The 13,937-nt window shown below is 38.2% G+C and overlaps 2 protein-coding genes across 3 annotated transcripts in view; one reads left to right on the top strand and one right to left on the bottom strand.

Moving 5' to 3' along the window:
• Window positions 1-6,490, top strand: part of ITGA1 (integrin subunit alpha 1) — a 72,994-nt gene extending 66,504 nt beyond the window's left edge. The window contains exons 28-30 of the mRNA XM_058043344.1: window positions 38-130; window positions 1,606-1,722; window positions 2,462-6,490. Of these exons, the coding sequence (XP_057899327.1) occupies window positions 38-130; window positions 1,606-1,722; window positions 2,462-2,506 (255 nt within the window). The 3' untranslated portion in view covers window positions 2,507-6,490. The remainder of the gene's footprint in view (window positions 1-37; window positions 131-1,605; window positions 1,723-2,461) is intronic.
• The window catches only part of MOCS2 (molybdenum cofactor synthesis 2), a 121,300-nt gene that overhangs the window by 23,961 nt on the left and 83,402 nt on the right, over window positions 1-13,937 (bottom strand). The window lies entirely within an intron of this gene.

Raw genomic sequence — 13,937 nt, 5'->3', positions numbered from 1 at the left:
CTAACTGTAAACCATAGGAACTACTCTCTTCTTTCAGGCCAGTATTCACAGCTTAACCCTTGTTGTGAAAGCATTACTTAGGAGTGAGAACTCATCACTGATTTTGAGAAATGACCATCAAAAACTGGAGGTAAGAATGGGATCATTGATGTATTTGTTCTTCATAGAACTTTTTGTGCTATGGAACCATTCATTTTCATCCATTACTCATGAACTGATTGTTACTTTTAGTAATGCATTATCCTACTCTAAGCAGAAGTGATTTTGTATTGCAGTAGAAATGTGAGAATTAGTCAGAAAATAATACCAAAAGCCCAGTACCCTCCAATGTAGTTAGGCAAGGATAAGTACTATCTGAATTTTTTCTGCTTGCTATAATATAAATACTTCCTGCAGCTATGTAAATTAAAAATATAATTAAAATTCTTTTCAGGAATCAATAGTATTTGAATTGTTCTGAGTCAATTCAATTGAACAATTGAACAATTGAAATTGTTGTGAGTCAATTCAAACTGATCATACTTGGTATTTTCTTTACTATTTCCTTATTTATTGTTTCCTTCTACTTTGTAACCCAGGATATAGATTTGAAACAGGATCTTTTATTTTTCAGAACTTTGTTATGATTTTTGTAGATAAGGAAATATATAACATGATAATAGTGGCTTCAGATATAAAGAGAAATGTCTAAAATTTTGATAGAGGTATTATTCATCCTTTAACTACTCTCAATTTCAAACATTTATAGTGTTTAAACAATGGTCTTTTATGATAACTTTTATATGAAGGAGCTTATTTACTACAGTGTCCATTTTTTTAAGCAGAAATCTTATTATGAGTTTTTATTGTTAATATTCCAACATTTAGAAAAGTAATATTCAATGTGAAATACATCTTGCACAAAATATTTTTGAAAATGCAAAAATCATTGGTCCATTGTTAGCTGGTTTTGTGTCTAGAAATTTCTTCTAAGTGACAGATAAAAATTCAGTCCAGGAGTAAAAACACAGCTGAGAGGCTTGCAGATAATGAGAAACAAGGAATTTCAGGGACATAATTTCATGCTTAGTGTTCAGTTCTTCAATGTTCTTTTTAACTACAAAGTTGGTCTCTAATAAATTCTTCAGTCAATTCAAACTCCTGCATGGTCACATTTATTAAAAACTGATTACTTGTTTCTGTTGGGTTTACACCAGATATGCCATGTTTAAAATCAAGTTAGTTTCTACACAGACTTTTACACTTAGGCTTACCTCCATCTTTCGGGGAGGCTGGCACTGAGTGAGGAAGAGTGTACTGAAGAAGGTCCTTAGCTTATTCTTCCACTGCTCATTATTTCAGTCCTGTGTCCTTTAGCATAATGATCATTGACTTGTAGCAGTGCCACTCTCATAAATGAGTGCACTTACAAAAGTGCAAAGTATTGTGTAAATAATCTCCAGCCTTTCATGCTGGAGATTATTTTCTTAATTCCCTCCTACTAATTCCTGTTGGTAAAATGAAGTGGTACCCTGGGAAATCACTGCAAATGGATTAATCACTGTTGCTGTTTTGATATTTTGGAAGGACACATTATTTATTGCTTATGTTCTAAACACTTTGCAGACCATGATCAAGATTTCCAAAGAACACCCACCGGGTACAGTCCCCTTATGGGTTATCCTTCTGAGTATCTTCGCTGGACTCTTGATTCTTGCATTGCTTATATTTGCTCTGTGGAAGGTAAGCTGCACCTCCTTGTCTTCAGGAGCTTGAACAAACATGCTCAGATTCTCCATCATTTCTTTCTCATAACTAGAACCTCACAGACAATAATTTTATCTAGTTGTAGATAAAGTAATAGTGTGAAATCTTGAAAAAATTACAAAATAACACTGTCTTTTTCTAATGTGGAGTGAGTGGTGCTTCCTGATTCAAACCTATATTGCCATTATGTTAGGGAAAGAAAAAAAAGAATATATTTTAATATGAGTAAGGGTTTCTTAAGGAATTTTTCTATCAGCTTTGGCTGTGACCTCCGTCAGCTAGGTTTTTTTCTGTTGTGCAAGAGATGCTAGGCCCTGTGGTGTAAGTCTTGCCACAAGTGGGCACTCTTCTCCAGGCTAAATATTTTGCTCAAAATTAAGTTTGAAGGTTACAGCTTAAAAAATTTCAACATGCATATTCTCTTGAAAATTTTTACATTATAAAATAAAATATTATTTATTCAACTGATTAACTGATTACTATTAAGCACTTTAATTCTTGACAATATGTGAGCAAAGCAATGATTCAGCACTCTACTATATATTAACGGTTCTTAGTTTTTCTATTCCAGGAAAAACAGTGACGTGATAAAATATTCATTAACTTTGTATAGCAGGGCAGGTATTAAAATAGTAATAAGAACCAACACATGAATGTAGCCATTATGGTTTATATGGTTTGAGCAATTCTTAGTAATTTTTTTTCTTTTTTGCAGGCTGGATTTTTCAAAAGGCCGTTAAAGAAGAAAATGGAGAAATAAAAAAAAAAAAAGAAAATTAAAAAAAAAGAGAAAATTTTGCTCAGGTCTGCCTCCAAAATGTTACTGTAAAATTATGAACTTACATGCGGTCGTTACAATGCTTTCCAAATGCTGGTGCATGAAAAAAAACCAAGAAGCAGAAAAACAAGAAGAAAATCAAGAACACATGCAAAGAAATTATGCAAAAAAAGAATTAACAACCTTGCAGCATTTTTTGATCTTCAAGAATATACCTTTAAGCATTGCTCATTTTTGGAGAATAACTGAGTTGAAAGATTCTAATGATTTTTGAATACGGAAAGTTTGTAATCATATTTTTATATACCTATGTGTGTTGAATCATTTTTCATTCCAAATTACACAACAAGTCAGCTCGTATGTAGCAATCCCAGTCTTTTTTATCACCTTATGATTTTTGAAAGGAAAATGCATACTTTTCAAAATTCCCTCCTAATGTCGGTTCTGTGGAAGCATATTCTCAATTCACAAGGCAGAACATGTAAACTTTGACAATGCACCAAATCCTCTGTGATAGCTGATGCAATGGCAACTCAGAAGACAGAAACACCTCCAAAATATTGGGTGAAAATTACTGAAATACCATGGATTTCTCTTTCTGCTCATTTTAGCACGTCCAGCTGAATGAAGGATACTCCAAGAAAGAGACTTTTATGGTCAAGGACCATAAAGGGTTGATCCATTAAACCACATAACTGTTTAAACTTGAAATATATTTTTGGCAGGCCTAAAAACATGCAAATCATTCAAGCCCATCTGATTGCACACTGTACTCAAATAAGCAGGGGCATAATTTTATCTGCAAATTGAAATGCCCATATTTATGCAGAAAATGTTTAGAGGCACCCTGAAAGTTTGACTCTTGCTGTATATCTTGGAGTAGCCAGCAGGGTGCTTCATAAACTGTCACTGTAAATTTCTTGTGTAGCTATTTAATCCAATGAATTTAAAGTGTACAAAATTAAAATTATCAAAAGATAATTTTGAGCACAGATAGGAAATTCAGCACTGGCAAGCTTCTTCTAGTATTATAAGTCACAGCTCATCTTTATTACTTAGGAATTTAAGAAGTGATGAAGAATTTGCATACTGAATAAGCACTTAAAAAATGATGTTTATTTTGTGTCAAAGATTAAAAGTTTATATGAGAATACACTGAAATGTAGATAGCAAAAGGTTTCTTTAAGAATTTTTTTTCTTTCTATTTAGATCATTCAGTTTCTTCCTTTCTTTCATGCACTTGTCTTCCTCCCATGAGGATCTCTCCTTGAGGCTCATGGCTGTGCCATGACCTTGAGCGCTTCCTGTGTTTCTTGGAGCCACATGAAATTAACAGGAGAAAAAGGATGCATGCTGGCAAACTGTAATGCTGCCTCAGCATGACTCAGTATTGATTGCCAGTAGATCAGAAAATGCTGAGGAGGTGTTCTAAGTTCTGTAAGACATATTTGTTGGCAGAAAAGCTTTGCCTTGCTAAGGAAGCCAGGAAAATTTGTTCCTCCTCTTGGGACAAATAGCACTGAGGGGAAAAAAAAAAAAAAAAAAAAAAAAAAAGCAGTTTTCTAAAAGGTTTTTGCTTATCGCTTATCACTATCTTTATAGTAATAGCTTAAAAAAGAGCAAAAAATTTTACAAACACTTATTTTTCAAGAAGAGAATATAGATTGGGGTGAACATGCTGACAAGTAAAACTCTCACAGTGTGCCAGAAGGTGTTTCATTGCTCGAAAGGTGTTGTCTCTTTTCAGTGCCTTTTATTTAGTTCCTAAGTTAGAGAAAGTGGTTATTGGGAAAGGCTAGCTTATGTGAACACAACAAGTGGGATTGAGTTTGAAAGTGCTGGCAGTTTCTCATGAGTCTGTGGGAAAGGTGGTTATTTCAGAGCAGCAGTCTGCTGAAGGTAGCAGAATGAGTCAGAGGAGAGGGCAGAGCCCTCCGTGGGAACACTGTGGGTGGTTGTGCTTTGCACAGCCTGGGAGATCTGCTGAGGCAGTGGGACGTGGCTGCTGTGCTCATCTGGACAGCTGGAAGGGCCCCCTGCCTGAAAGGGCTCTGAGCACAGAACACATGAATGGAAGCAAAAAAGTGACATAGGGGAATTGTAGATAGAAACCCTGCTTCTTTCATTGTGAAAGAAACCAAAAATCTATTTGTCAAACTGTGAAGATAAATTAATACAGCAGTGATTTCAGTTCCATGTAAGATGTAGGTTTTACTTTAGGAAAATGTATTATTTTGCCCATTTGTTTGAAAGAATTAAATAGCACCTGTCGTCATAGCATTTGAACATGTTGGCATTGTAATTTTTTTTTTTTCTCACAGTATCTCTGAAAAGGCATAGCAGTGTTGTTAAGCTCTAATAAGTTTGTAAAGGAACAGAATTTTGAAGGAATTGTGACTCACCTATGCACACGTAGGAAATCTATGGTAGATGAGGAAATACTTGTATTTATTATTATTCATTCCGTTTGTTAACAATGAGGTCATTTTTCCTGGCTTCATGAAATTACTCACAAGTTGTGTAAGACACACGTAATTCTTAGGCAGCGTACTTTTAAGTCTTTCACTATTTAGTTATGATAAGCTGATAACCAGAGCTTTTCATTTTTCCAGTGACATTTCATATCTTATTTTAAAGCATCAGCCTAACTGAAAAATACATGTCAGGAACAGTCTATTTCCCTAGATGAAGACTATGCAAAAATAAATCAATAGTATTTATCAATGTAGAGTATGTTTAAGATCAGTGTTTCATTTTAGACTTTCTTTGCACTGTAAAAACAGTAATAAGCTTTGTATAACCACACTGCTTTTCTCTTTCATGATGCTTTCTCTTTTTTGCACATTTGTGCTATTATCATGTATAATATCTATTTAAAAGATAAGTATACATACATACGTACAAGTATGTCAAGGGGATAGCACTATAGCACATTATTCTTACACGATTCTTAGCCATTAGTAAACTTGTTATTTTTATCCATACTAGGCTTTCCACACAGCACTGGAAGAGCAGTATTTTACTGCTTTTCATGATATACAACAGAAAAACCTACTGAAAGCAATATTGCAAGCATCAGGAACATCTCACTTAAATTTGGCAGGTACTAAAGGTACCAGAACCTAATTTTACAGCATGTAACCAGTTTCATTCCTAAAAATAGACACAATAGGCTTGTAATGTGATTCGAATAACTACGAAGATAAATATTTTTTATTGAAACAAATTTCTGTAAAAATTAATAATAAATTGGGTGTGTAAATAGAAATTAGGCAACTAAAGGATTCTGGCCCACCCAGCTCAGTTCCTAACTTCAGCACTGAAGTAGATAACTTAATGGAAATGGACAAGTTACTTTTCTATAGGGTTGGGATTCTCTGCACTCTCCTGCCTCAATATCAGGTTGTTCTAGAGGTTGCTGATCCCATACATGATTTTAGAAGTCTTAGGAAACAGCATTTCCATTGGAGCAATCTTGAGCAGCTGTTTGTGCTCTGTGGGCAGTTCCTTTGCTTGTCTGGTTTCACTCTAAGTCATTACTATGAGCCATTACTACAGACACAACCCACATACCCTGACCCCTTACCTGAGCCCTTTAGTACATATCCTGTGCTGAATCATTTTGAGTATTGTGTTCCTCCTCTTCAGAGCTTGAGTCAGGGAATCCACCCTAAACTGAATCCAAGGGTTTTCATCTCACCTGACACCAAAAGGCTGGAGTTAGGGTCATATTCATCTAATGAATTCTGCATAACCTAATTGGTTAATTTCTTCAATTGCCTGTTGTATAGATGATGACCCATTCAAAAATAGAGGCAGATAAGATAATCAGAATCTACTGCTCTTAACTATACCACTTAACAGGAATAAACGGGGATTTACATACTTTTTAAGAAAACCACAACATTCTGCACAGCATTTTCTTTTTCCTGTATAAGTATTCCATGTGCTTTATTGATTAAAAAAGAAATTAAGAGTTTAACAAGTCTCCTGTGTAGTTTGTTTACTTGTTATTGATATAAGAATACTATTAACTGATCTCAGCACCTAAAAACAGATTCATCTGCCTGTCAATAGAAAGGCATTGCAGAAACAAGCATTCTTGTACAGCATAACATCCAGGAAAGCTTGATGCGGTCAAGCTGTCAGAAATACATTGTCATTAGTTCCATGGACTTTGTGCTTATATCCATGTTTGAAAGCTTTTTAGAAGATCATATGACTTCCTGGCACAGAGTTGTTTCCATGACACTAAATAAAAGTTGAAAGACACATTCATTTGTTCATCTAACCATTCTTTCTGTCCAGAGATTCCTCTTACAATTTATTCCTGTAACCCAAATACTTTATGGTCTTGCATAATTATATATGATTCTCATTAATGTCCTTAGACCTAGTAAATGTTTGTATCAAAACTTCCTAGAAGACAAAGATTATACCTTTTATATCACCATTAACTTTTAGAAAACATTACAAAATATGTAAAACTGTTCTCTCATCGAAGACTGCTTTGATGCTGAATCACAGTTCTCTAACAGCAACATCCTGTCTAGTCATGAGGGAGTGCTTACCAAATTAACTACTCTGTATGTATCTGATCATTAAGAGTTTGCTGGACCTTGCCCAATGGGAGCATTTCAATGAAAATCGGGGGGGGGGGGGGGGATCAATTTCTAGTTTTGGTTGGTTGGTCTAAATTACTTTTCAGTGGAATTCACCAGAATCACTTCCTCACAGCAAGAACTGTAATGTGATGTGTGATTTTCACAGAATTGGATTATAATTCATTGTGTTTATCAGAAGCAGGATTTAGCACTTCACAGTTCAGAGATAATATAATTTCATGCAGTGGGTGTGGTTTGAGCCCTGTAACAATAGAGAGTTGTACAGATTAAAGTGCTGATGAAGTTTTAGTAACAAATGGCTGATACCACAATTTAGACAGCACAATTGGATTCTGCTTTAAAAAGTGGGAGATAAAATGAGCTATCATCTGTGAAATCATGCTTTAGTTAGAAAGACTGAGGGCTGACACTTCAGAGATATTTGATTTTGTTCATTCAGTTTAAAAAAAAATTGAGTGAAAGACCTTAAAAGGCAGATTTTGATTCTGACTCTAGCAAAATGGTGTAATAGAGCTACTTACTGCTTTTCCCTGCTTGCTCTTACCCTTCTGCCCTTCTTTTCTCAGTTTCTGAGCATTCTCAGAAAGGACAGACATTCCTCAAGGGCTCACTGAATGTTGCATCTCCTGGGGATTTTCAAAGACATGAGATAGGGAGCAGAAGTATTCAAAGTAGATTGACTTACAGATCCAGCAAGCCAGCTGTCTTGGCACACTGTCCATCCCCTTCATCCACTCTTTGACTTTTCAGTGGTAGTGAAATCACACTTCTTGGTTATGGTTCAGTTTGATTTGATATTGGAAGTTAATACTTATTGCAAAGCTTCGCCTATCTAGTTCAGTATTACCTATGGTCCTTAAGATTTATTCATGTTCTGGGTATTGTTATTCTTCCTGGGATAAAGGAATAGAATCTCTTTCTCTAGTGAAAGTTTCTTCACAGTATTTTCCATTACAACATATTTTCACTCGATCAGAATCATTAAGATAAAAAACAGAGGATGTCCTCAGTTTTCCCTGAAGAGTGTTCAAAGTACAGCAATTCTGTGACAGTAGACATAGTCGGAGAAATGTAAATTACTTTCTATCATTTTGGAGAACAGACCAAGAAATCTTTGTCATTTTTCTTTTCTCATGGTCCAAATTAATAACCACTAATAGCTCACTTTCTTAGATGTCAGCTCATAAAATCCCAGTGACAGAAGCCTATGACTCCAACCTCAGCCATTTTTCACTGAGCCAGAATAGATGCTGTTGCATCTCAAAACCTTTAGGGTTCGGGTAAAACTTCCAATGACCCTGTTAGCCAGAAAAAAAAAAAGAAAAAAAAGAGCTCTGGTGAGGAAGATTTTGAAAATCTTAGGAATCTCAGAAACTACTGAATTGGTTTTTGCTGTTAATTTGGAGCAAGTACCAAAGTTAACTCAGTGTCCTGGCTTCCATGTGTCATGAATTCCCAGTATTTGGAAAACTGCCTATAGAACACAGCCAACAAATATTAGAGAATAACATATGCTTCATAACATTCTGCTACAACATAGTTAACAATCATAGAATTGTTAAGTTTGGAAAAGCCCTCAAAATCATCAAGTTCACCCTTTGACAATACAGTATCAAGCAAGCGACGGCACAAATTGCCATGTCCAGTCATTTCTTGAGCACCACCAGGGACAGTGATTCTGCTATCACCTGGGTAGCCCACTGCAATGCTTAACCACCCATTTTGTGAAAAAATTGTCCCTGATTTCTAATCTAAGTCTCCTCTGGAGAAGCTTGAACTTACATCCTCTAATCCTCTCACTGGTTTCCTGGGAAAAGAGACTGACCCCACCTGGCCACAGCCTCCTTTCAGGCAGCTGTGGAGAGTGATAAGGTCCCCCCTGAACCTCCTTTTCTCCAGGACAAACACCCCCAGCTCCCTCAGCTGCTCCTCACAGCACTTGTGCCCCAGAGCCTGCCCCAGCTCCATTGCCCTTCTCTGGGCTCTCTCCAGCCCCTCAGGGCCTTTCCTGCAGTGAGGGCCCAGCCCTGGACACAGCACTGGAGCTGTGGCCTCAGCAGGGCCCAGCACAGGGGGACAATCCCTGCCCTGGCCCTGCTGGCCACAGCATTGCTGATCCAGGCCAGGATGCCATTGGCCTTCTTGGCCCCCTGGGCACAGCCTGGCTCATGTCCAGCTGCTGTCACCAGCACCCCCAGCTCCTTTCCAGCCACTCTGCCCCAGCCTGTGGAGCTGCCTGGGGCTGTTGTGACCCAAGGGCAGGACCTGGCACTGGGCCTTGTTGAACCTCACTCCACTGACCTCAGCCATGATCCAGCCTGCCCAGATCCCTCTGCAGAGCCTTCCTGCCCTCCAGCAGATTAGCACTTCTGCCCAACTTGGCATAGACTCTGGATTTAGTAAGGGTATAGTCAATCTCCTCGTTCAAATCTTTAAGATATTGATCAGGATAATAAACATATTGAACAGCACTTGCCTAACAGCGAGACTTGTGGAAGCCCAAAAATAACTGGCCACCAGCTGGATGCACCACCATTCACCACCACTCTCTGGGCCCATCCAGCCAGTTCCTAACCCAGTAAAGATGCTCCTGTCCAAGCCCCTTTTCCGGGGCAATGCTGTGGGAGACACTGTCAAAGGCTCTACTGAACTCCAGGTAGACAACATCAACAGCCTTTCCCTCATCCATCAGGTGTGTCACCAGGCCATCAAAGAAGATCAGGCAGGGTTTGCCTTTCCTAAACCTGTGATGTCTGACAGTTCCCTCAGTACCCTTGGGTGGGTCCCTTCTGGTCCTGTTGTCTGAGTGGCACAGCAGGTCACTGACTACTTCCTCCTGGATTGCAGGCGTCTGTTCTGCTCCCCATCCCTGTGAAGCAGCTCAGGGGGCCGCTTGCCCTGATGATTACTGGTCTTACAGTTAAAGACTGAAGCAAAGAAAGCATTAAGGGCAACCTTTTCCTCATCTTTGAAACAACATTTCCCCCATTGAGTTCAAAAATGAATGAAGTTTTTCCTTCGTCTTCCTTTTATTATTAATGTTTTTATAATGTATTCCTTACCAGCTTGCAAAAATCTTATTAATTTTCAAAGAAAATTTGTCCTGGGAGGAACCAACAGGCCAGCCCTCAAAAACTGGAATAAAATCTGAAAGTTCTTTGCATGAAGGGCTGGTGGGATGGTCATGGAAGCGATGCCATGTGCTAAGAGAGGACATGCCCCTTCTGAGGTTTGGTGGCACATGACTGAAATGGTGCCATTAGGCCATGTGCAAAGGTGTGCATGTTCTGTAGATTTTATTTGGTCACTAGTGCTATTCCCCGGCTCTCAGTACTGGGGCAAGTTCTGCTTGATCAATGACCTTGATAAGTGACCAGGGGCACTCATTCAGTTTGCAGGTGACACCAGTTTGGGTGGGATTGTTGATCTGCTGGAGGGCAGGAAGGCTCTGCAGAGGGCAGGCTGGATCATGGCTGAGGTCGGTGGAGTGAGGTTCAACAAAGCCAAGTGCCAGGTCCTGCCCTTGGGTCACAACAGCCCCAGGCAGCTCCACAGGCTGGGGCAGAGTGGCTGGAAAGGAGCTGGGGGTGCTGGTGACAGCAGCTGGACATGAGCCAGGCTGTGCCCAGGGGCCAAGAAGGCCAATGGCATCCTGGCCTGGATCAGCAGTGCTGTGGCCAGCAGGGCCAGGGCAGGGATTGTCCCCCTGTGCTGGGCCCTGCTGAGGCCACAGCTCCAGTGCTGTGTCCAGGGCTGGGCCCTCACTGCAGGAAAGGCCCTGAGGGGCTGGAGAGAGCCCAGAGAAGGGCAATGGAGCTGGGGCAGGCTCTGGGGCACAAGTGCTGTGAGGAGCAGCTGAGGGAGCTGGGGGTGTTTGTCCTGGAGAAAAAGAGGCTCAGGGGGGACCTCATCACTCCCTGCAAGGAGGCTGTGGCTGGAAGGGCGTCGACCTCTTCTGCCATTCAAGCAGTGAGAGGATGAGAGGACATAAGCTCAAGCTGCACCAGGAGAGGTTGAAATTGGACATCAGGAGGTATTTTGTCACAGAAAGGGTGATTAGACATTGGAATAGGCTCGGTGATCTCAGAATTCTTTTCCAATTTAATTAATTCTGTGATAATGTGAATGCTTTTTTAGAGTCTACTAGACAACACGTGATCACATTACCACATTTTTCCACCCCCTTTGTGATGTTTTCATCTTTAACTGTATCTAATCCTACAAAATGTAGCAAATAACTAGGAAAGAATAGGTCCAGTTCAGCAGTTACAGATATACTAAACAGTTTCTTTTATATTCAATATTACTTTTCATTAGCTTGACACACCCAAATTGCAAACAATCTTAGAAGGAAAAAAGAGGGAAAACAAATCCATCACAAAATAATGCAGTAAGACTAAAATATTTCCCACATAATTAGTTAAAATTCAGAGGGATTCAGTGGAAATTAAGGGAGTCAGGTTTGCTAAAAAATATCTACCAAATTCTTGAGCAACTTTGATGGCAGGCAAATAAAAAGGAATAATTTATAGATCTTAATTCGGAAAAAATCCAAACAATTATGAACTTTTCAAAACAAAAATGGTCAGAAACAAACAAAGGCATATTCTAAGGAAAGAGAGGCTCCTGTCTTTTCACCCAGTACTTCTAAATCTGACTGATAAATATTTTAAAGATAAACACTATTTGTAAGAGTTTATGTGGTTATTGGAGCTGTATCAAGATTAAATGCTTTGGTAATTGGAGTAGCACAACAACTGCTCCAGAGACCCTGAAATTACATAGCTTGTGTTAGGGGGCTGTGCTGCAGGACTTCACTTTTGAGATCACAGGTGAATGGAACACTTCTCCACTGGCTTCACTACATCCCATTCATATTATTTCCCCATGACAGATTTAAGCTTTTCTTACCTGAAAAAAGAATTGGTGAAACTATGTATTTTTTTTATATACATATATATTCTGTGCTGGGTAGAACACAGTTCAGTCAGTACAGCAAGAGACAGGGAAGTGTATGCTGGTGTTCCAGAGCAGGAATTCCAGAGTGGTGCTGTACAGCAAGACCAAGACTGGAAAGTTCCTGTGTAGCACTTTGAAATGATTGAACCAAAGGTGCGAAAAGCATTAAAAATGTGTGGTTTGCACATTAGCATAGCAAAGTGCTGGTTTGTCCTCTGCTTATTCCCTACATGATACCTAAAATGCCATTAGTGTATTTTTGACCTTTTCCAGTTTTATTTCAAAACTGAACTATTACTAATGTCTAAACTACTTCCTCCCATGTATAATTTTAACATTTCCTTTATAGATTTGGGTTTTCTTTTTTTAAGAAGTTTGTTCTTTTTCCTTCAGTGGAACCCTTAATGTAACATTTCTGTTATAGACACTTTTTTTTTTGTTACAAACAATAACTAATATTTGTAGCCCTTTCCTCTAGCATCTCCAGACAAATCAAAGAGTGACCTGGAGCAATTCATCTTGGCTTTCTGTGTGTAAATTGATCACTTTTCCAAGATTTCCTTCATGAAACACATTAACAGATAACTGCTAAGTTTTGAATACCACAGAAACTCTTATTCTCTGGTCAGCCCTTGAAAATGACAAAAATTGGAGATACCTGCATATTTCTCTGAGAAGGTTGGCTTTAATTTGAACATTTTTCATCACATTAAAAAGCTAGAATAACATGCATACATTGTCAAATTGATCATTAAATATGTGTTCACCAGAATAACTTTTAAAAGCAAGATTTTTTCATTATCTTCACTCTGCAACTTCTATTTTTTTCTTGAAAATGTAAAACCTGTAGTGATCTTTTCATAGTGATCAAGCAACCTGCTTCACACAGTCCTTACCGTGAAAAAGAAAGTTTGTTTGGCCCTTGATAACAAAATCATTTATTCTAATGTGCACACTGTATTTGCATAGAACCAAGCCTGAAACTTTGCAAATAAGGTCAGGCAGATATGGTAGTTTGGCAAGTGTCCCTATGATCAGTGACTAGCAGACATGACAAGGCGCTATAAAACATCATTAAACAACAAACACGTGTACAGCAAAGGGTGTGTATCAGACCCCATTTTATAGTGCAGAGATAAGGAGCACTAACCAAACTGTTCTCTGAGTAATTTGATTATCAGTGTAGGTGAATAATAGTAAATAATAATTTCTCTGAATATGTGTAATATATGTATAAAATTTCTGAAGTGAGTCAAAAAAGGTGAAATATCACACAATAGAAAAACTCTTGTTTCCTATAATATGCAAAGTACAGTTCAGGATTATATGAGAAGGTTATTATCAAATGGTTTATAATAATTTAAAACAAAAGCATTAATTTAAGGGAGTATTGTTGAAGAATACAGTAATTGTCACAGTGTTTATTCATCTACAGTCTATTCTTTGTAAACACTGAAGAATGCTGGTCATGGAAGCAGCACCCGGGGAGACAGCCTTTGTGTGTGAGAAATTATTCTTCAACATTGCATCTGGATGAGAAAGAAAGTTTCATATCCTAAGGATATATTTATAATTAGAATGATGTAACTGAATCAAAGACATTGTTTCTTAGGAAACTGAGACATTAGTCTGCGGAGGTTATTTTAGGGTGGGGCAGAGGGCAAGTCTAGGTTTATTCCATTATTAAGAAACCATTTTTCTCTATGATGTGGATTTTTTGTTGTTGTTGTTTTTTATTGTCCTGTCATCAGTATTTACTAATTATGTTCTTCTTATTCCTTGTGGAAGTATAGATTTTCCTTTCCCTTGTCCTGGAGTGGCACATACAT

The sequence above is a fragment of the Melospiza georgiana genome, chromosome Z (genome assembly GCF_028018845.1).
Source record: "Melospiza georgiana isolate bMelGeo1 chromosome Z, bMelGeo1.pri, whole genome shotgun sequence".
NCBI classification, from domain to species: Eukaryota; Metazoa; Chordata; class Aves; order Passeriformes; family Passerellidae; genus Melospiza; species Melospiza georgiana.
The sequence above is the reverse complement of the archived record's forward strand: the minus strand, read 5'-3'. Positions and strand labels throughout refer to the sequence as shown.